General features: G+C 36.0%; 6 protein-coding genes across 14 annotated transcripts; 3 read left to right on the forward strand and 3 right to left on the reverse strand.

The window, feature by feature from the left end:
* The first annotated feature begins 148 nt into the window (after positions 1-148).
* Positions 149-1405, forward strand: LOC105704266 (gem-associated protein 2). The gene is made up of 5 exons (XM_012433335.2): positions 149-366; positions 496-580; positions 663-818; positions 909-1199; positions 1289-1405. The coding sequence occupies exons 1-5, from the start codon at positions 260-262 to the stop codon at positions 1379-1381; spliced, it is 732 nt and encodes a 243-aa protein (XP_012288758.1). The 5' UTR covers positions 149-259; the 3' UTR covers positions 1382-1405.
* A 42-nt stretch (positions 1406-1447) lies between these two features.
* Positions 1448-2673, reverse strand: LOC105704267 (ubiquitin-like protein 4A). The gene is made up of 3 exons (XM_012433337.2): positions 2446-2673; positions 2047-2152; positions 1448-1905 (listed from the first exon to the last, which is right to left on the reverse strand). The coding sequence occupies exons 1-3, from the start codon at positions 2491-2493 to the stop codon at positions 1613-1615; spliced, it is 447 nt and encodes a 148-aa protein (XP_012288760.1). The 5' UTR covers positions 2494-2673; the 3' UTR covers positions 1448-1612.
* Positions 2674-3416: 743 nt separating this feature from the next.
* Positions 3417-8519, forward strand: LOC105704198 (vacuolar protein sorting-associated protein 33B). 4 transcript variants are annotated; one of them, XM_012433234.1, is made up of 8 exons: positions 3417-3618; positions 5798-5913; positions 6216-6391; positions 6452-6663; positions 6760-7266; positions 7364-7594; positions 7657-7982; positions 8059-8519. In XM_012433234.1, the coding sequence occupies exons 3-8, from the start codon at positions 6234-6236 to the stop codon at positions 8320-8322; spliced, it is 1698 nt and encodes a 565-aa protein (XP_012288657.1). In that variant the 5' UTR covers positions 3417-3618; positions 5798-5913; positions 6216-6233; the 3' UTR covers positions 8323-8519. The 4 variants fall into 4 exon arrangements, with proteins under 4 accessions (XP_012288657.1, XP_012288656.1, XP_023288181.1 ...); XM_012433233.1 differs by having other exon boundaries at positions 5798-5905; XM_023432413.1 differs by having other exon boundaries at positions 5798-5905; positions 6219-6391.
* An 11-nt stretch (positions 8520-8530) lies between these two features.
* Positions 8531-13389, reverse strand: LOC105704196 (eukaryotic translation initiation factor 3 subunit C). 2 transcript variants are annotated; one of them, XM_012433231.2, is made up of 15 exons: positions 13271-13389; positions 12818-12923; positions 12600-12732; positions 12234-12518; positions 11968-12068; positions 11748-11875; positions 11278-11688; positions 10988-11197; positions 10769-10922; positions 10471-10686; positions 9902-10181; positions 9453-9646; positions 9162-9365; positions 8948-9086; positions 8718-8845 (listed from the first exon to the last, which is right to left on the reverse strand). In XM_012433231.2, exons 2-15 carry the CDS (start codon positions 12908-12910, stop codon positions 8718-8720), a joined length of 2676 nt encoding a protein of 891 aa, XP_012288654.1. In that variant the 5' UTR covers positions 12911-12923; positions 13271-13389. The 2 variants fall into 2 exon arrangements, with proteins under 2 accessions (XP_012288655.1, XP_012288654.1); XM_012433232.1 differs by lacking the exon at positions 13271-13389 and having other exon boundaries at positions 8531-8845; positions 12818-12910.
* A 506-nt stretch (positions 13390-13895) lies between these two features.
* Positions 13896-16571, reverse strand: LOC105704243 (N(4)-(Beta-N-acetylglucosaminyl)-L-asparaginase). 3 transcript variants are annotated; one of them, XM_012433302.1, is made up of 6 exons: positions 16508-16571; positions 16017-16224; positions 15092-15248; positions 14800-15025; positions 14404-14705; positions 13896-14311 (listed from the first exon to the last, which is right to left on the reverse strand). In XM_012433302.1, exons 2-6 carry the CDS (start codon positions 16144-16146, stop codon positions 14035-14037), a joined length of 1092 nt encoding a protein of 363 aa, XP_012288725.1. In that variant the 5' UTR covers positions 16147-16224; positions 16508-16571; the 3' UTR covers positions 13896-14034. The 3 variants fall into 3 exon arrangements, with proteins under 3 accessions (XP_012288725.1, XP_012288724.1, XP_012288723.1); XM_012433301.1 differs by lacking the exon at positions 16508-16571 and adding an exon at positions 16345-16480 and having other exon boundaries at positions 16017-16268; XM_012433300.1 differs by lacking the exon at positions 16508-16571 and having other exon boundaries at positions 16017-16480.
* On the forward strand, positions 16482-18613 carry LOC105704244 (39S ribosomal protein L55, mitochondrial). 3 transcript variants are annotated; one of them, XR_002762194.1, is made up of 4 exons: positions 16482-16562; positions 16849-17274; positions 17358-17695; positions 18105-18613. XR_002762194.1 is itself a non-coding variant. In XM_012433303.2 (2 exons), exons 1-2 carry the CDS (start codon positions 16534-16536, stop codon positions 17189-17191), a joined length of 372 nt encoding a protein of 123 aa, XP_012288726.1. In that variant the 5' UTR covers positions 16482-16533; the 3' UTR covers positions 17192-17326. The 3 variants fall into 3 exon arrangements, 2 of the variants coding, with proteins under 2 accessions (XP_012288726.1, XP_012288727.1); XM_012433303.2 differs by lacking the exons at positions 17358-17695; positions 18105-18613 and having other exon boundaries at positions 16849-17326; XM_012433304.2 differs by lacking the exons at positions 16482-16562; positions 17358-17695; positions 18105-18613 and adding an exon at positions 16574-16769 and having other exon boundaries at positions 16849-17326.
* Positions 18614-19436: the final 823 nt, after the last annotated feature.

Genomic DNA, 19436 nt, shown 5'->3' on the forward strand with positions numbered 1-19436 from the left:
CAATATGGCCGACTGCGTTTCCACCAGAGATGAGTTCATCTCTGTACGTAATAAACGCCCTGTCCTTCTATTCCTATGTTTATGACCGAAACATGTACACAAACAGGTTGCATTTCTGAACAAATCTGACATTCAATTGACGATATAAACGTACCTGTTAAAAATATTTACATTCATCCAATAGAACTAAAATGAAGTTGTGATATGACATTACGAGAAAAAATTATAAAATTGTGTTAAAGAAAAATTGTTAAGAACAATGATGGATTGTTTAAAGGAACCAGCATTCCACATTGGAGAGATTGATGAAAGTGTCAATCTTTCTTTACCTCCTGCTTCCGGAGAAGAGTATATCAAACGTGTAGTGTGTGTAAATTCAGTTTTAAGAATATGATAACTCGTTTTTTTATTTATTTTACATTGGTGTTACCTGCTCTGAACATTAGTCTATAAATACAATTGTAATAAAAATACAATTTATCTATGCAATTTCAGAATAGAAGCGCAAAGATGCGACGATGTAGTTGTGGCAGAAATAGATGAAAGCAGGTTGAAACAACCAAATGTTGCTATAAACTCGGTAAGTTACGCAACGTAGCATTGTTAAGAATCCAAATAATATTTGAACATTGAAAAAAGTAACAATGAAATTGCATATAAAGTTAGCAGGCTGCATTGAAGCTCCAGCACACCTGCGCCCTACATTAGATTGGCAGAAATGTCAAACAATTGATTTTTCCAAGCTTAGAATGTACATTACTCGTTTGAGAAACAAATTGGAAATGGAACCTAAGAGAAAACCTTTAACCACAAACCTGGTGAGTTCTTGTAATACTTTTCAACTAGATTTTTATTTAAAAAATTGAATTGCATTATTGCAATTGAATTATTTTAATTCATTGTTACAGCCAGATATAGACGATCAAAGCGGTTGGGTTAATTTTTGTACAGGTTTTTCTGGCGAAGGATATGAACTTTATGACCCGACATTATCTATTGTTCTATCACTGAGTCAATTTATGATAGAACAAATTCTAGAACATCTTGTACAGTTCATTGAAACACAAAATACGATTTCCAAAACATTAGGACAATGGATATACGCGTTACTTGTAGTCTTAGAATTACCTCTAAATCCTGATATGTGCTCCTGTTTGCGCTCTCTAGCAAGAGCATGTTCTATTATTCGGGCAAATTTGGTAAGCTATAACTCCAAGTTTGTAAAATTGGTTTAATAATTACTTATTTAAGTTTTTGGATGACTAAAAATATTTTCGATATTGTTTAGACTACAGCGGATCCACATGAGGTTACATCATTAAACTTATTCATTTGTCTGATTGCAAGATATTTTCGTCAACTGGACTTAGTGGACCCATAAAATTTCAGGAACATTTGAAGTTTGTAATATGGAGTGTGATACATAAATGTTACATATATAAAAAAAACATTGTCATATTCTTTCTATTAAGTATATCTTACAGTATTTCCATAACTTTAAGAGCTTATAAACGTAGTTACCTATGAAATTTGAAATCAGTCGATTTAAATTTCTAAAATTGTATTACTGTAAGGAATCAACAAATAAGTGGATGGAAAATGTTGAAATATCTTAAGCTATATTCTCATGATCCTGAAGTAGCGCAGCAGCTAATCTCTCCAGGTCGTCAAAACTGAGACTACTAACTTTGTTTTTCAAGTCCTTCACTACTTCATTAACTATCAATTCTGTTTCAGATTCTGTATAATAATATGATAAAACTTTGGACATCTCTTTTCTAAAAAGTTGTATACCAGATGCATCGGTAGATTTATTTTCACTAGTTATTGTTGCTTTCTTTTTGACAACTAGATTCAGTTTGCTTCCATCCTTAATTCCAGGGTAAAAACTGAGCGGGTTCTCATCTGAAACATTTCACTTTTGACTTTACGAACATCAATGTATTATATGTACATTATTTATTATTGAATATATTAAATATAAACGTAATAACGGTATTATAAACTATAAATAAAAAGTAATAACGTAGTAAATTAAACAATTACCTGCAAGAGCCTTTCCCATAAATAATAGTTTTTGTTGATTTGCATCAATACTTAAAAGATTACTGACTTTATTCTTTAATTCCAATATAGTCTCTGAAGGCGTAATCTGCAATGCAACAAGAAATCATGACGATTTGTCATACAAAGAGCTTCTATTCAAAATTTCCGAGTACAATTATATTTTTTTCACAAATAATTGGCTTAAATGATTCAACAATCACAAGAATTGTCTATAGTAGAACAAAGTACATGCATACTCAAAACAAAACTACTAAAATCTTCCATCGATACAAAAGTTATATTAAATTCAAACATGCAGGAAATTTTCAATATTATCAACTCTATTAGCAAAATAAGGCTTCAATCATGATGTCAAGGTGACTAAGCATGAGTACTCACGTCAACCACGCACTCGCTTCCTTGTAAAATTTTCACAGTAACTTGCATGGCGTATATTATTAGTCTAACTTGAAGATTATAACACAAAATAGAAAATCAACTTGCTCGAAATGACTGAATCTCGGGTGTAATTAATAAGAATTTAAGCATTTTTTGGAAGGTTATGTTTGCGATACAAAATCGATGAGAGATAAACCGACGTGGAATCAAAACGGAGTCTCAAGGATATAAAAGTGCAATCATTATGGGCATATATAGCAATTACCGGTAGAGGGCGGCACCTACACAATTTTCCTCGATTTGATTGGACTAAATGATGGCAATTGGTTGGATCTAACGGAATTGGCCAATAAAATTAATATAGTCAATTCGACCCATATTTAAACCGTTCCGAGATATTTTTATTATTGCAATCGTCTCTCTGTTACAACAAAAAATGTTATCATCATCACAGGAAACTCTTAATTCTACAGTGATGTTATTAAATATGCTGTTTACTGGGTTGCTTAACATGATGTGTATACATACTTATTACTGCAAATATTCTTACTTACCGATGCAGATAGTTCTTAATTCTTCAAAATGTTGCAGGCAGAGACATGCAGTATGGACTGAGCATTTATTGTGCTACTCTGTCCGCGTATTAAAAAGAGCCAGAAACACGTTGGTGCCATTCTCTTTCTCTCTCTACTTTTTTCTGTTTGGTCACCTCATCAGTTCTAACCTGTTACCATCAATTGTAAAGAAAAGAATTAAAAACCTAACCTAGACCACTAGTCACAGCTTTGGGTTTAAATTTCGTTGTTTCTTTTTTTTTATTTTACTTTCAATGTAAAATGTAGAAGACCTATTCAAATCTCGCGCCATGTCTTGACAGTAATATGGCTGTCCCTTCCGTCCCGTGGCTTCAACCACCTCGTGTCTATTGTTACCATCTTTTGCCAGTCCCCTCTATTTCTGTGTTCATGATCTTCCCTCAATCTTAACATCTCTTGTCAAACATTTTATTCGCATTTCCGGTACAATGTTATATTTACAATAATAATTCTAATGACTCCTTCGATACGTTTTCAATACATTGGCGAGAGAATTTACTTGTTTTTAAAAATATATTGTTTAGTGACTTGATCTAGTGAAATAAAGAAGGCACTGCCGTAGATAGGATGCCAAGAGGTATTGTTAAAAACATAATACCTACAAATGTTACGTTATATCACAATACTGTTTGAATATTTATGATAAATAATGATCAAGAATTTTGCAAAACCTGGGGTTTTAAATGAAACCCTGTATCAATATACATTTCAAAACCATTTTATTCGGTCGAGATATGTTTTACATATCAAAAATGTTCGCTAACGTTAATAATTAAGGGAGTAATGTTTGTATGTATTTAAGCATTCAATAGTGTAATTATTACAATTGCATAGCCTGAATAAATAAATAGTCGGAACTGAATCGATCTTCGAAAACTCCAATTTCATTAATGCTCCGAATGACGCATATTACATGCAAGTATTTTGTAATTAATATTTTTGTAATAATTTTGCCTCATAGTTTACTAAGCTTTCTTTATAAATCTAAATATTTGAAAAATAACATTTGATTATAGAATTATTGACTGGTTGAACACTGGTGATCCTTAGCAATCGATATTAAACTCCTTGTTTAAGCAGCATTGGTGCCTGGAGATTAAATTTAATTTTTCCACATAGGCAACAATGATTCAAGATTAGAGATTAGATTTCAAGTTAACTAGTCATATTTAGTTAATAGTTTAACGGACACGATTAACGAATAGTTGGAGCAAATAAAATTGTGCTAAAATATATTAAAGTAATTGATGACATTATTTGACAGTTTACTAAAGAATAATGACATGCTTGAACCTATTGGGTTGTCGAATAAGTCCGTTCACTTTTCTGTTGAACTGCCGTTCGGGAACGGACTTATCCGACAACCCAATAGCTCACAATTGATTTTAATGACATTCATATCTCGATACAACAGATTGTAACAAGTTATATCTAGAGATTCCTAATAATGTTATCTTGAATATTTACCTTCAAAAAGCTGCATTTATGTACTGAAAAATCAGTAAGGGAAGTTTGTATATATAGTTTTATCCATCCGAACATCAAAAATCGTAAGGTCTCTTTGAAAGCAACCTTCTTTTGCTCGGATATGTCAAACAGCCACTGTATTTATCAGAGTCATGCATAAGACAAATTTCTATGGTGTTTCTCACAATTATGAACCTACAAAAGAAGCAAAGATTAAATTCCTTTTAATAATAGAGCACTACGATGTTTTGATACTCGACGAAGATTGACATTTTCCAATGAGAACCTAGCGACATATATTTTGCATCGCATGGACTTGGCTTGAAAAATATAAAAAATTCGGTACAATTTTGGTACAGAATTATTTTACAGAGTAATTACTTTAAATCACTATAAAACGAGCAGGTAGAATGAGAAAAATCGTATCTCTGAAAATGAATCTGATATTTAATATTAAACAAATGTTATATTTAACGATTTTGAGGGGATGGGAAGACATGCAGATGGTGATCTTAAAATGAATGAAGATGAAATCAAAACGAGGGGACCGTTAGACATCAAAGAAAAATCTATAAACGATCTCCCTACCCCACAAATATAAAAAAAATCGTTATGTACGAGGAGTGTTCAAAGCATAGATTTGCTGCAAAAGAGCCCATCTCGATGGCACATTTCAAGTATGAAAACCGTATCAAATAAGATTTCAAAGCTGCTGACATAGATCTGATGTGATACGAAATCTCAAAGGAAATCGGGCATGTCCATAGCAAGGAAAATATGCAGAAAAAACATTTACGATTTGACGAATACTGCAAACTCCTTAAAAAGACATGAAAGAGTCAGCTTATATATATCTGAGAAGTCAAATCGTTGGTCAAAGTATTCTCCTAATTGGGTGTACCGATTCATTTCAAATTTCACCATGTGAACATGTAGGCCCTAAAGTAGGTCCTGAAACTCATGAAATTTTATTTTTCATCGAAAATTTATTTACTCATCATGGACTAGAACCAACATGGCGTGGTCCGTGCACGTTTTCGATTCGAAGATTCGTCACATGAAACATGGCTTTTGATAAATTTCTTGTAAAGTATTAAACATTAACAAGTCTACTATTTCGTTTATCAATTCGAAATCAGTTGCTTGTAAAGTATTAAACATTGATATCGTTGCTATTTTGTTTATCGATTCGAGATCGATTGCTTGTAAAGTATTAAACATTGATATTGTTGCTATTTTTTATATCAATTCGAGATGTGAATAATTAGTGCCGTGATATTTTGATTCAGATGGATTTTGACAAGTTATGAAAAGAATGCTGAAAGGATTATTTGTAATGCTACGATAACTCAAACGTATCGAATAATTAATTCACCATAGAGACGTCACTTAAACTGGTATGAAGGTATTTTAATTTCTAATTTTTAATTGTTTCCAAATAGATTCAGAATGGTTGTGCACCTATTTGATTCTCTAGTGGCTAAAACGTGACAACGTTCGCAACACAACTATCAATCAATCAGACATTGCATTGCAATTAGTTAGCTTACGACAAAAAGTAAACTATTTATCAAACATAGATTAAATTTATAGTTGTATATTAGTGGGCAAGCTGTTACGTAAACACTGTAGTCACTCAAGCAAGTGAATTATTGCACAATGGATAATTGTGTGAATGTTAGTTATGATGTTATTAATAATTTGCAGCAGATCCTATAACGAATTATGGATCCTTCCCTGAGTGATAAGCTTGATGCGCTGCAGCAGATAAGTCAACGGAAACTTGTTGAAATACTGAATTCAATTCCAGGGAAAAAAGATCTGATTATAGAAAGTAAATTAATGAAACCATTAGACTGTTTCGTCGGTGTAACTGTACTCAGGTATGTTTACCGATCCTTGATTAAAACATACTTAACATTAATTAATACAATATCGTGTAGGAAGTATGACGTCGACAAAATTTTTAAAATGGAACAAGGATTAAAACCTGTAAATACACAACGAGTGTTTCTAGTCTCGTGCAATTTAATCTCATGTAAACGAGTCCTTGATCAGGTGCAATCCGAACTTCCACAGTCTCATGGCGTATCGCATCATTTAATAATCGTTCCATACATTCCTGTGGTTTTACATACACTGATCGAAGAGGAAGGTAAATAAATTTCTTATTCAAATTGTTAATTCGCTTATCTTCTGCAACAAAAAAAGGATTTTTATTAACAGACTTTGTTAATGTCATTGCCTTTAGGTCTCACTGGATTATTGACAGTTCGTCGTCTTTCCTGGGAGTTTCTGAGATCCGATGGTAACATTCTGTCTTTAGAGGTACCGATGTTTACGGACTTGTATTATCACAAGGACAGCAGTTTTTTACCAGTCATAGCACGCAGCCTTTGGTCTCTCAAACTAGTACTCGGTTCTCCCAAACTCTCTATATCGTTTGGAAAATATAGTCAGCAAGTTCTGAGTATGGTGGATACGATGGAAGAAAGTTGGGGGTCTGCGGATGAAGACAATCAATTGGGTGCACTGATTGTAATGGACAGAAGTTTCGATCTGGCTACTGTCTTATTAACTCCGGTGACATATTCAGGTTTAATGAACGAGATCTTGGACATCAATGCTGGCACAGCCTACCTAAATAACTCTCTGAGTAAACTGGATCCCAAGAAGGACCAAATTTATGGAGAATTAAGGGACAGGCACTTCAGCGACATCTTTCAGACATTGCGCGAGAAGACCAGATCCCTAAAATGTACTTATTCATTTTCATTAACGATGTTGCACGATATGTATGTTCTCTGTATCTTGTCGCATGTATCAGTAATATCTGAAACGATGGATGATATCAGCCGAGCAAGAGGCCACGCAACGGATGAAGCTGGCCGATATGCAACGCTACGTCGCTAACGAGTTACAAAAGACCACCGAGGTGAAGCGTCAGCTAGCTTTCCACATTGCAGCATGCGAAGCGATCGTGGATGCCCTGGGCTCCGAATTCGAGGACCTGCAGCTCATTGAGGAGTCGATACTGGAATGCCGTAAATGGAAGGAATGCCTGGAGTACATCGAAAGAAATATAGGTATTGTTCCGCTAGAATTTCATAAAACTATAACGACTGCTTCGCTCCATCGTCACTTGCAGACGACCATCCTATGCGAAGCCTTCGCTTGATCTCTCTACTCTCGATCGCAAGTGACGGATCGACCGAGAGTGAACTGCGGCAGATTCAGAAATCGCATCTTCATGCCCACGGGTACGAGCATATACCGTTATTTCATAAAATGGAAACGGCGGGTTTACTGCGCTACAAGCCGGAGAACATTCTGAACAAACTTCCGTCTCGCAATAGCGATTGGGCCGCCAATGCTCAACGTCTAAAGCTCCTGCCTAATCGAGCTAAACAATTGGATCTAAAAGTGCCCACCTGTCCCAGCTACGTTTTCAATGGAGTATACATACCAGCCATTGTTAGTTTTCATTTAAGAATCTAAAAGCTCTCTAACTCTTGGTTGAACCGGTGACTGAAATTCTCTTTCTCCGTAGGCGCAAATCTTGAACATTGTGTTGAGGCAGGACATGGATACCAAAACTTTTGACGATATGGGCAATCTTCCTGGATGTTCTGTAACTGGCTATCGTGGACAGATACAACCGAGAACGGTTGTAGTTTATATAATAGGAGGAATAAGTTATGCGGAAATAGCCGCTTGTAGGCTCATTGAGGCGTCGACTGGGTCACGAATTGCTCTTGCCTCAGACAGTATAATAACGGGTGATAAACTGTTTCAAAGTTTACAGGACGCGTAAACTTTAAGATGAGATGATAATACCACACGCAAGAATACTCCAAGAAAAATTAAGTTTATAATTAGATTACGCGTATCTGGGAAAACGGTTTAATACGCTTTATAAAAAGATAAAATATACCATACAGATGTTTTTTTTATTATTATAATTGTCCTTATTTCCAATTTAATGAAGAATATATTTCGAAGATAAGATAATGCGGTGTCCATCAATTTCATCAGATATCATTATTTACTGTTACAAATTCTGATTGCGTTACATAATACACCCTTTTAATGATCGATTCAAATTATTCATGCCACGTAACTGCACATTGGACGCACCCGAGGGCGAAAACGGAATTATTCATGTAGCTTGTTTCAGATTTTGGGGCATACCGCTTTTTAATGAATAATTTAATAATTACGATTATCGTCGCGATTACGGTCACGATCGCGCCTTTGACGTCCCCAGTCCTGTCCTTGCCGATTGTAGTTCTGGCGATCGCGGAAGTTTCCTTGATTTCCTCTGGAGAAGAAGTTGCCTGTAACAAATATTTGGTTGTTACTTGTAAGACCATCTGTATAGATACAAGATGAAATATCATTATCGTAACGTACTCATAGTACGTAATAATCGGCATTACCTTGTTTCATTTCGAAGATGCGCTCATTGGAATCGACGAAGTTATTCACCTTATCGGTGAGCTGTAAAGCCAATGATTGAAGTCGGCTTGGTTCACTGCGATGCATTACAACCGTCTCGGTAGGATCATCGAGAGAGGCCTGTAAATTTAAAAGAAATTTAGGAAGTTGGTCGCCGATTAATTGCTTGCAAATTTAATGACAATTCGAACATGCCATTAGTTCCTCGTTGATGATCATTTTGCTAATGATGGAATGTACGACAGCCCGTTTCAACTGGAACATGTCTGCCAAAGTGGGCATGGATATCGAGTCGTAAACGTGCGAATAAGTGAACAAATACGTCCTCAAAGCCTCCTCCTTTATGAGTCTCGTTAGCATTGCTCGCACTTTGTCTGATTGGTAAAACAAGTCCCATACCTAGTAACATATGCAAGCTATGTAGACCTACTTACATTAGATAATTTAAGTACCACACTGTATTTTAAGGCTGCTGAGAATACTTACTTTAGCATTCATCTTCTCGTTGATAATGTAATTGTTACACAATTGCCAATTCCCATTCCGCATGGATTTCGCTGCGGCTACGACGTGTTCTCGCATAGACTCTGGTGGTCCAACAAGAGATTGGCGTTCACTGGAGCGAAGTTGTTGATAAAATGTTTTTGATATCATTCTCCGACGAGCATCGAATTCGTGCGCTATTCACATTAATTTATAGAATTACATTCATGGTTTTCCCTGTGCCCCACTTTCAAGTGCAGTTACGTCCTTTAATCCCCTGCGCTTTGATTTAATTATGAAAAATTTTGCAATAAAGCACCATTCAATTTCAGTTAGCCACTGCATAATATAATGGCGCAGCTGGCTATTACAAAATCATGACGAGTCTAGCTCGTCATTGTAGCGCAAGGGGTTAAAAAATATAATAAACGTTAAGTACATATTTTCCGTACCAGCCATGTAAGGAATTTCGATAAGCATTGCAGAAACAAGGTATACGCATTCCAACAATTCCAGATTTATATGCATGTGGAATGGCATCTGACGCTGTTTCTCTATTTTCTCCTGCTCCTTGCTGCGTTCATGCTGTCGTTGAGGTAACAATCCTTGGGCAAGTAACTCCTTAACTTTCCCTGTCATCATAAGGTCAACCAGACAATTGTGGGCATCCTTAATATTCGCATGGCGAAACGCGCAGAGTCCCAGATGAGCAATGGTTCGGTTGTATAAAATCTGAAACATAATTAGTTTTATATAGTTAAAACACTTTCACAGCACTTATCTTGAGTTTCAATTGTCTTTTCAAGTTTCTGCAGAATATACAGTTCTAAGGAATCGATGTACTACTATCCTTTGGATTTTGTGCAATTTTTATAAACTATAAAATTAAAAGTAAAAATACCCACTTTTTTCACATAAAAGAGTATAATACAAAATAAAATGCTAACCTATATTTAAATATACAGTGGACGTTTTGTGTAATAAGATAAGAGAAAGAAATGACACTCTAAATATAAATTACCTGAGTTGCTGGATCGGAGTGTTGAATCGTTTCTTGCAAATGGGACATCAGTATGAGATCTCGCGCCTGGAACCAGTTGTCGTGCAGAGCATGGTGGTAGATGTGTGACAAAATGGCACGAGTTCTGAGACGATCAGTATTATCCCGGGCATAAATATATTTACAAAGTTTTTCCATAACTTGGACTGAAGTTATTACATCAGAACCAAGTTCTCCCTATTTAACATAGAAAATAAAAAAATTACATGATGTTATGATTACTCTTCTTATGGAAAAGTAAATATTCATATAAACTTACTTCTTTCTGCTTCAGGACATTTGGATCAAATTTATAATAGAGATGTTCAATTTTTCGCAAATACACCCGACACAATTCCGAAGGGACTCCTTGTCTTTCAAGGTATTCTTGTACTTTATCTATAACAGTTGCCACCTGTTTTTCATCTTTTAGTCTATATTAAAATAGAATGAATTACTCAATGCTCACTGGCTCGTCATAGAACATCAAAAAACTTACCTTTCAACATATTCGTTGCTATGTGGATCACACTCCTTCAAAAGTTTAGTAAACTCCTCATCCAACCTTTCGACTAACGTGAGTACGCAACCGTGTATTTTGTATGGTGTTTTTTCGTATTCCTCTGCTTCATCTAAAATTGTCTCTGCGATGATCATATCTGTAGTGCTCAACAACATGTCAAGCATCTCGATAATACGCTCCAGTAGTCTAACAAGAAAAACAATTATGTCAAATAACATTAGATACTTATATACCGAGTAATACATCTTGACAAAAAAAAAACTTACTTGGACCAATACTCTGGCTTCATTGCATCAGAAACTTTGGGGTTGTAGTCAAAAATGGATGAAACAATTGAAAACTTAATTTTAACAGCAACAGCTGGTCCAAGATTGTGAGTATCAGCAATAGATTGTAATTCATGAAGAAGTTCAATTTGCTCCCGCCTGTCGGTACGCTTTTTACCACGAGCAGCAATAACTTCAGACAATTTTTTCAAAACTGCCCCTATATTAATTTCAGCATCTTTCGCAAACATTTTCGGCTTCTCTGAGGGAATTGCAACTCCACCCTTAACAGTTTCCCATTCGCCTTCCCCATCATCCTCATCACGTTTCTTTTTTCTTTCCTTTTCTTTACGTTCTTTACGTTGTTCCTTCTTTTTAGTTTTATCTTCATCTTCATCTTTATCAGTTGCTCTGCAATAGATAATTTAAATAAGATTTTTATAAATATAACAATCTTTTAAAAGACTTACTTTTTAATGAATCGCTCACGAATATTTTGATACTGTCCTTCATCTTCGCTGGTTGTACTATCGCTATCGGAATCAGATCCCCAATCGGAATCACTTTCACTGCCATCTTCACCATCTGCTGTACTCTTCTATAATTGATACCAACCAAATTCATATTTTACATTTGTTTAACAAAATTCAAATCTTATTCTTATTGTTGCTTTCAATGAATGTTGTATACCTTAGTCTTGGAAACATCGGGAATACTTGACTCAGCTATGGTTTTTTTGAAAGTGATTGCACTATCCTCTTCATCTGAAGATTTATCACTATCTTCGGCAACTATTAATAAATATATTTGTTAACAAAATTAATTGAAACATGAAAATGAACAAATACAAATTTAGTAACATTTAGTTTAATACTTTAACGTTAGGGGATGCAAAACCATATAAACTGTTATAATACACCACTGTTGCTAAGATGTTAATAATATAATATTGAAACCTTTTTCATCTTCTTCATCATCGCCTTGATCTGGATTTTCACGGAACTTTGCAATATCTTCTTCAAAATCCTTATTATACTTTCTTAACTTTTGACGAAGAGAAGTAAGTGACTTGGAATTATTTTTTGACATATTTTTGCGACCGTCTCGATCTTCCCAAACCTCACTGATAAAATCTTCCATTTCCACCAAGCATCTTACATAAAAGCGAGGAGTTTGACCATTCTCTTCTTTTGCAATTACTGGCAGCGCCTTTTGATATGCACGCATAAGATCTTCAAAGCCTGTTAAATTTAATAAAATATTTATGTATAATATACCCCACTGTGATTATATTTAACAAATAAAGATATAAAGATACATACTTGACAACATGCTACTCATATCTTTAATTTTTTTGTAATTACGAATGAGTTTTATGAGATTTGTAATCTCTTCATATCTCTTCTCCTTTGTAGATCGAACCACGCGTTTTGTCTCTTCTTCTTCATCACTGAACTATAATAATATAATATTCCTCGTTTTAATAAAAAATATAAATTACAATAGCAACCTCTGGATCAGTGTTAATAAAATCACTTACGGTAAATGCTGCAGCTGGTGCCCTTTGAATTTGCTCCTCTTCGGACGAGCTATCGGACTCAGAGTCCGTACCAGTTGCAAAGAATCGACTCATCTTCAATTGAAATCTATAATACCCAAATTAAATTATGATCGTGTCAATGATGTTCTAGTAAAAATGATGTTGACCAGATAAAGGTTAGAGAAAGTATGCAAAATCGTACGTCAACAATCGATTCGATAACAAATTAAATATTGCGTGTTAACGTCGACAAGAAATTTATACGAATAACTATTTATGCATTTGTGAGAATTTAAAGATACAATATTAATCCGTCTTTAAAATTCAACAACGCTTGATAGCCCGTGTCAAACACATGGTAATATTGCGCATTGGAATGAAATTTTCTCGACTTTTCTTCATACGCCTTTCATATTTAATTTAATATTTAAAACTTTATACGATTAGCCTTACACGTAAAATTATCCTGTCCAACTTCCACGTAAAATACGACGGGTTATGTAGTTCACCACAAATATGCCGACCACATGTAAGCATGGAACAGAACGAGAGATTGCGACAGACTTCAGTCGTACAGTCATTTATGCAGAGTTGTAAACAGCATTAACTAATTCACATATAGGTAATAGAACATACCTAAATTCGTGTCTGCAACGGAGTCGATTCTGTATTTTTGGTGAGGGTGCTCATTTTTTGCATTGTCATACCACGAGAATTTATTTACCTGATTCTATATCTGTTGAATGAAAATGTGAGATTTCGTCGACTAGTCTCGCGCCAAATTTCTCACATTTTCATCGCAGTGATAGGTACAGAATCGCAGGAAGTGCTCACTTTCAACATTTTCATAAGATTCGAGATATAGAATCGACTCCCAGTAGTTATAAAACTAGTGTAAAATGATCGTGTAAACGTACAGAATCTGGATGGTATAGACCGATTGTCTCTCTCTAGTAACGTAAAATAGTTTGATAAAAAGGGCTTTCAACATAACTAAAATGGAAAAAAGGCATTTCTTAATTTAAAATACAATATTACAAATACCAAGAAATAAGCAATGTAGTAAATTGGTACCATATTAGGAGATTGAACAAAATATCATTTTATTTATAAAACTTTAAAGTGCAGCTCGTGTTAACTTTGTGTATACAACAATCTGTAACAAGTATTTAAATGACTACGAGACACTGTATTTTTTGTATAAATGGTAATTAATTTTAGGGAAGCATAGTAACCAAAGGAGTCATAGATTTTTTGGTAGTTTGCCCTTTAGTGCACGGCACATAAGTCAATGTTGGAGTATTTAAACGTGGATTTATAGCATAAAACGGAAAACGGTCCATTCCATTGCATGCTGCACCATATTGGCCATTCTTGTTCAATGCAATTACACCACCAAAGAATGTTGGATAATGCTCTGCAATTCTGTTAACTGCAGTCTCAGCAGCTTTTTGAGGACTAGCTCCTCTACGCATTTCTTCAACAGCAAGAAAACTGTTAAATATAAAATAACATGTAATTGAAATGTATAGAAGACATTTTTGGTAAGATGAAAAAATCAGTATTTAATATGAAAGTTGAAGTACCTTGGTAAGAAACGCATCATAATGTCTCCATCACCAGTTCCGGCGGCAGCTCCAACTGTCGAATCTGCGTAAGCACCAGCACCTGCAATTGGAGAATCCCCGACGCGACCTGGAATCTTAAATTTTTTGCCGTTCGTTGAAGTTCCAGCAGCAATATTCTTTTGTGAATCGATAGCGATTATGCCAATTGTATCATGATTGTCAGGACCAACATTACAGGTGGCAATGTCCTGTGTATTCCAGAAATCACTTTTCAGGGGCCCATAGGGTCCGCAATTCTTCTGAGGGTTGGGACTCACATCCTGTTCATAATATTTAGGTTCAATACAGTTATATAAGCAACCATTGCACCTTATCACGTGATAAGATTAGTTAAGAATCATTAAATAAAATTACCTTCCAGTAGTTTGGTTGACACTTATTTTCTTTCCAATCTTGCCACATTGCCTTTGATTCATTGGTTTGTAATGATTCCACCTTAAATCCCAAACCTACAGCAAATTTGGTTGCAAGTTCACCCGCTAACAGGGAATGCATAGTGTTATCCAAGACTTTTCGTGCTACAGATATTGCTTGCTTGATATTTTGTAAACCTCCAACGCCGCCCACATCCATAGTTGTTCTGTTTTTACAATATTATTTTACATATATTTATAAAAGAAATTATTTTTCAAAATCTTTAACATACCCATCCATGATTAAAGCATCTAAAGTTGTATCCCCTAACTCATCGGGACTTCCACCATAGCCAACAGTTTTACGGCACTGAAGTTCTTCACATAAAGAACAACCTTCTTCTATGGCATCTAAAGCACTTCTACTTTCATCATTAATCACCTTCCAAGCTATAAATATAAAACCATACAATGGTTATTGCCATTAATTAGTAGCTAATTATTTTCTTATTCATGTACTGATATTAATTATATACAAACTCAGAGTCTATCTTAGATATTTGAATANTACCACATAAAACACAAACTCACATATGCACACTATAAGCGTATACCGGACAAACACAGATCTTAAGAATCTAATCTAAAACAAAATCCTAAACAGATGCCGATTCCAACCGCCAGCATCCCGAAGAAGGTTCCAGTCGGAGTGGACGCGTTGTGTGGGGTACTTCCGTACAAACACCAGGAAACATACAGCGGGCTACTCAGGATAGACTGTTACCAAGACAGTCCAGCCGACGACACCCTCTTCGAGCACGAGACCGGAGACTGGTCACTATGTCTCGAATGATTCGAGGAGATCCCAGAAGACCAACATCGTCTGTACTCCGTGGTCACGGAGTACCATCATATCAAACCCCACTCAAGAAGTACCCTCCGTTGCCGAGACTGCAGGATGCTCCTAGTTATCAATAAACCGGCGTTCACCTGCCGCCGGTGTACCTACTACTACATTAAGGACGACGCAAATAAGCAACGGGTGGATTCCGGGGGAGACCTCCTGGGCAGTCTGACCCGGACCCCCGTCATCCCATAATCTCCAACTTACGAGATAAACAATCCTAATGATGATGATAAAATTAACAATAATAATAACAATATAAGTACCCTTTTCTTTTCGTACAGCTTAACTGTTATATACATTTGATTTATTACCTTTTTCCGTAGCATTGAAGTAATCCCATGTTATCACTACTAGTGGAAAATCTTGGTCATGTTTTGTTGATCTTGTACATAATATTGTCAAGCAAAAGAGAAAGAACACCGCAATCATTGAACGTGTCATCTTGAATACCTCTCATGCAGCAATGAGAGATTTTTTTATATTACCAGTTGCAGTTCAGCGTCCATTTAATCTCATTTACTATGTTATCAGTATTATTAATATAACAACGTTCCCATGATAAGCTAAATTAGATACGTCATTCGTTTTCATACAATTCCATGCAAGATAAACCGACCGTTAACATATTTTATTTCTTACATTAAGCTTCTTAAATAATTATTACATTCGAGTTCCCAACAGTTGTTCATTATCGAATTAACTTCTATAAAAAAAAATTTTAATAAAGGGACTCATTTAAAAACAATTTCATTTCTAAGCATTGGAGCACATGCGCGCGCTTGACAAACGACTCTAAAATTACCTAATATTGCTAGATACCGCCGAGAGATGGCGATCGGTCATTATTTACTGAGAAGGTAAAATTTGTTTCTCTAAATTATTCATAACTTTGTTTTCCATATTTCTGCCAGCATAAAATTGGCACAAGTTGTTGGACTTCGGGGTTATAATTGTGAATATGGCCGAGATTATTTTTGACTACACGTAAAAGAGGTTGGATTATAACCTCAAATTACTGTTTAGTCGTTGCAGTCAATCTGTAGTAAATAATCACTAAGCGGAAAGTAATCTGAATTCCGTATTATTTCTCGGTATATAATTGTAGTATAACATGCATTATTAGTATCAATGAAATTGTTTTAGGATGTATCCTAACGTACCATCCCTCTTGAGAGCTGCGCAAACCACTCCGATTGTAAGTCGAAGTTTTGATTGCTGGACAGCTGCAATAACAAAACGGCATAGACGAGTATACGAAAGGGATTATCCAGTGACCCTTATTTTACCTGATGGTAGTAGTCTATCCATTCGATATTTTGAACCAAGAAAAATCATTCACCTCCCGCTGGATCTTTCTACACTGTCGGAGGCTGAGAAAAAGGCACGAATCGAAAATCGTAGGCCGAAGACCAAAATTTCATTAGAATCAGAGGAGGAAAATGTTGAATTCGATGCATTTAAATACATTAAGAGGAAAGTACGATAAGCATGATGGATTATGTTACTAATGGATAGATGTAGAAATCCTGCCACCGCAAGAACTTATGTACCATAGAAAACTTTTTTTTTGTATGTATATATAATCAAAATAAAAATATAGATGTACGTTCATTGCATCATATACTACCGTACGACTTTAAAATAATTTTCAGCGACTAGTTGGCAGAACCAAATATTTTAAACTAAAATTAAAACCAAAGATAGAGTTAATTGTCCTGCGGAACTGTTCAAGTAAAACCAGAATATACGAATATAATTATAGAATGAAACCATAATTCTTCACCATAAATTTAACAGGTACGTCTGATCGTAATGGTCAATTTTCACTATACCTTCCATAAATTCATTTAATAGAGGCATCCTTCGCGCCGTGAGGTCTGGAAAGGACGACGAGGAGTGTTAAAGGACTTTCTCTTTTGACCGACGACTTGGTTCCTCATAATTTCCGATCATCCGCTAGCCATAGATAATCGTCAAGTAACAATGCCAGGTGAACTTTCAACTGCAGACTGTGAGTGCATTCGAAAGTCGCGGTACAACGGACTTCTCCAGTTGGCCGAAAGTGAAGTTAATGCGTTTCTTCGTTTGCCGGACGTAAACCATTCCGCACGTGACTTACGTGTCCGTCCGCACCCGGTAAAGAAGATTTGAGGACACAGGAAGCGACCTTTGTTTAACGTTTCTTCTGCTCTGCCGTATTGAATGTCGCGCAAACAGTTATATTAATAACAAGTTATGGCCCACTATTAGCGAGCAAAGAAAGGCGCCTCAATATTTTCCGACATTCCCGCGGTTAATAGCAAACGAAGAAAACCGCGGTCAAGGATTTTCTTCGGTTCTGATTCCGTCGAACTGGAGCAATTCCGCGACACAATTTACATGCTGGATTGTAATTACAGGAGATTCCGGGACCCCTTCTTCGGCGGATTCACCGTTAGCCTGCCCGCGGCGGATGTTCCGCAAAATCCCGGAGAAATTGTTATTACGGGTACAGATTATTTAATGAAGCACTTTACGACGTTTCAAGACTCATTATCGCGCCATCAGGAGCGCTTTCGTAACCGTGTTGCTTCTTTTGATAATCATGGAGCAATCGGGGCGCCGGAACTCTGAGACACGAGGATCCATGGCAAAAGAACTTTGTCAATATTCTTTGTCAAATACGTATGTTATTAAAAGTTTGATCATTAATCAAACTTGGATGAGAAACTTTGATAACAAAAAAAAATACAGACGGTGACATTTTTCCATCAAATTTTCCATCAATGTGTCAGAGTTGCAGAGCATTTTCATGCTGTAATCGCCAAAAATGGACAGTAAAACAGACATGAAGTAAACTATTACAAATAAAAACAAAGTTAAACAATTAAGAACGGTAATACATGTAAAATAAAACGGTGTAGCCTCGTAGTGATATAAAGTGTATACATTTTTGGTCTCAACAAGTTTGTCTTTATTTCCGCAGTAATAATCAATTGCAGTCGACGGATGTATTGACATACTAACCGAAAGCATATTATTTGAGAAACATGAATCTTAAAAAATTCATGTATAAGTTGAGATTTGAAAAAGTTCATTGATCATGGACACAGGTCTACGGTCGGAAAATCAATGTGAGGCTACCAGGGAACAGCTGATCCTAGACCGCGTGGACCCCGCCATCTGACAGCTGTCATCCGCCACGTGGCCGCAACCCCTGCGATACCCTGAAGAGACCCGACTCCAATTATCTAATTACCATAAAGTCTATACTCGATGGACAATCTGAACCTCGATGTGCCAATATTTGATAAGTTGTAAATTAATATCGGCGTTGATTTTTCAAGGGCCACGTGGTACTGGCCATTTGACAGCTGTCCTCGCCTTACAGATTGTCCAGCGAAAGCGAGCTTCAACCTTAATTAGAAGAGTTTGCGACCAATCGACACTTCCGCTCACCGTCTCTATCAGATCACGCGTGATATAATGCTCAATCGCGGTTCGCACATGAGCTCGTATGGAGACGAGCACTTTCGATCGCAGTGAAACCGACGCGTTGCGACAGCCCCAGGAAAATTCTGAACCCTCTTCTTGGGCAACGATCAAATGTGTGTGCTCTCTATAAGGCACAAAATTCACTTTGTATTCAGACTTTGTATCAGACCGCTCGAGTCTCAGGCGAATATTACACCTGTATCGCCCGGCATACCAAATGAGACTTAATTAATAAAAAAAAGAAGAGGAGGTACCTC

The sequence above is a fragment of the Orussus abietinus genome, unplaced genomic scaffold (assembly GCF_000612105.2).
Source record: "Orussus abietinus isolate OABI.00-Male unplaced genomic scaffold, Oabi_2.0 scaffold7, whole genome shotgun sequence".
Taxonomy (NCBI): domain Eukaryota; kingdom Metazoa; phylum Arthropoda; class Insecta; order Hymenoptera; family Orussidae; genus Orussus; species Orussus abietinus.

Excerpts from the sequence above, each read along its gene's own strand:
- LOC105704266 (XM_012433335.2), top strand. The coding sequence starts at position 260 with ATGATGGATTGTTTAAAGGAACCAGCATTCCACATTGGAGAGATTGAT. Across the intron at positions 581-662 it reads CAAATGTTGCTATAAACTCG|TTAGCAGGCTGCATTGAAGC; the intron begins GTAAGTTACGCA and ends TTGCATATAAAG. Across the intron at positions 1,200-1,288 it reads CTATTATTCGGGCAAATTTG|ACTACAGCGGATCCACATGA; the intron begins GTAAGCTATAAC and ends GATATTGTTTAG.
- LOC105704267 (XM_012433337.2), bottom strand. The coding sequence starts at position 2,493 with ATGCAAGTTACTGTGAAAATTTTACAAGGAAGCGAGTGCGTGGTTGAC. Across the intron at positions 2,153-2,445 it reads GAAGCGAGTGCGTGGTTGAC|ATTACGCCTTCAGAGACTAT; the intron begins GTGAGTACTCAT and ends GTTGCATTGCAG. Across the intron at positions 1,906-2,046 it reads TATGGGAAAGGCTCTTGCAG|ATGAGAACCCGCTCAGTTTT; the intron begins GTAATTGTTTAA and ends GAAATGTTTCAG.
- LOC105704198 (XM_012433234.1), top strand. The coding sequence starts at position 6,234 with ATGGATCCTTCCCTGAGTGATAAGCTTGATGCGCTGCAGCAGATAAGT. Across the intron at positions 7,267-7,363 it reads GAAGACCAGATCCCTAAAAT|CCGAGCAAGAGGCCACGCAA; the intron begins GTACTTATTCAT and ends GGATGATATCAG. Across the intron at positions 7,983-8,058 it reads GAGTATACATACCAGCCATT|GCGCAAATCTTGAACATTGT; the intron begins GTTAGTTTTCAT and ends CTTTCTCCGTAG.
- LOC105704196 (XM_012433232.1), bottom strand. The coding sequence starts at position 12,910 with ATGAGTCGATTCTTTGCAACTGGTACGGACTCTGAGTCCGATAGCTCG. Across the intron at positions 11,876-11,967 it reads CCGATGTTTCCAAGACTAAG|AAGAGTACAGCAGATGGTGA; the intron begins GTATACAACATT and ends TATCAATTATAG. Across the intron at positions 10,182-10,470 it reads ACTCCGATCCAGCAACTCAG|ATTTTATACAACCGAACCAT; the intron begins GTAATTTATATT and ends ATTATGTTTCAG.
- LOC105704243 (XM_012433302.1), bottom strand. The coding sequence starts at position 16,146 with ATGACACGTTCAATGATTGCGGTGTTCTTTCTCTTTTGCTTGACAATA. Across the intron at positions 15,249-16,016 it reads CTTCAATGCTACGGAAAAAG|CTTGGAAGGTGATTAATGAT; the intron begins GTAATAAATCAA and ends TTATATTTATAG. Across the intron at positions 14,312-14,403 it reads ATGATGCGTTTCTTACCAAG|TTTTCTTGCTGTTGAAGAAA; the intron begins GTACTTCAACTT and ends TATATTTAACAG.
- LOC105704244 (XM_012433303.2), top strand. The coding sequence starts at position 16,534 with ATGGCGATCGGTCATTATTTACTGAGAAG. Across the intron at positions 16,563-16,848 it reads GGTCATTATTTACTGAGAAG|GATGTATCCTAACGTACCAT; the intron begins GTAAAATTTGTT and ends AAATTGTTTTAG.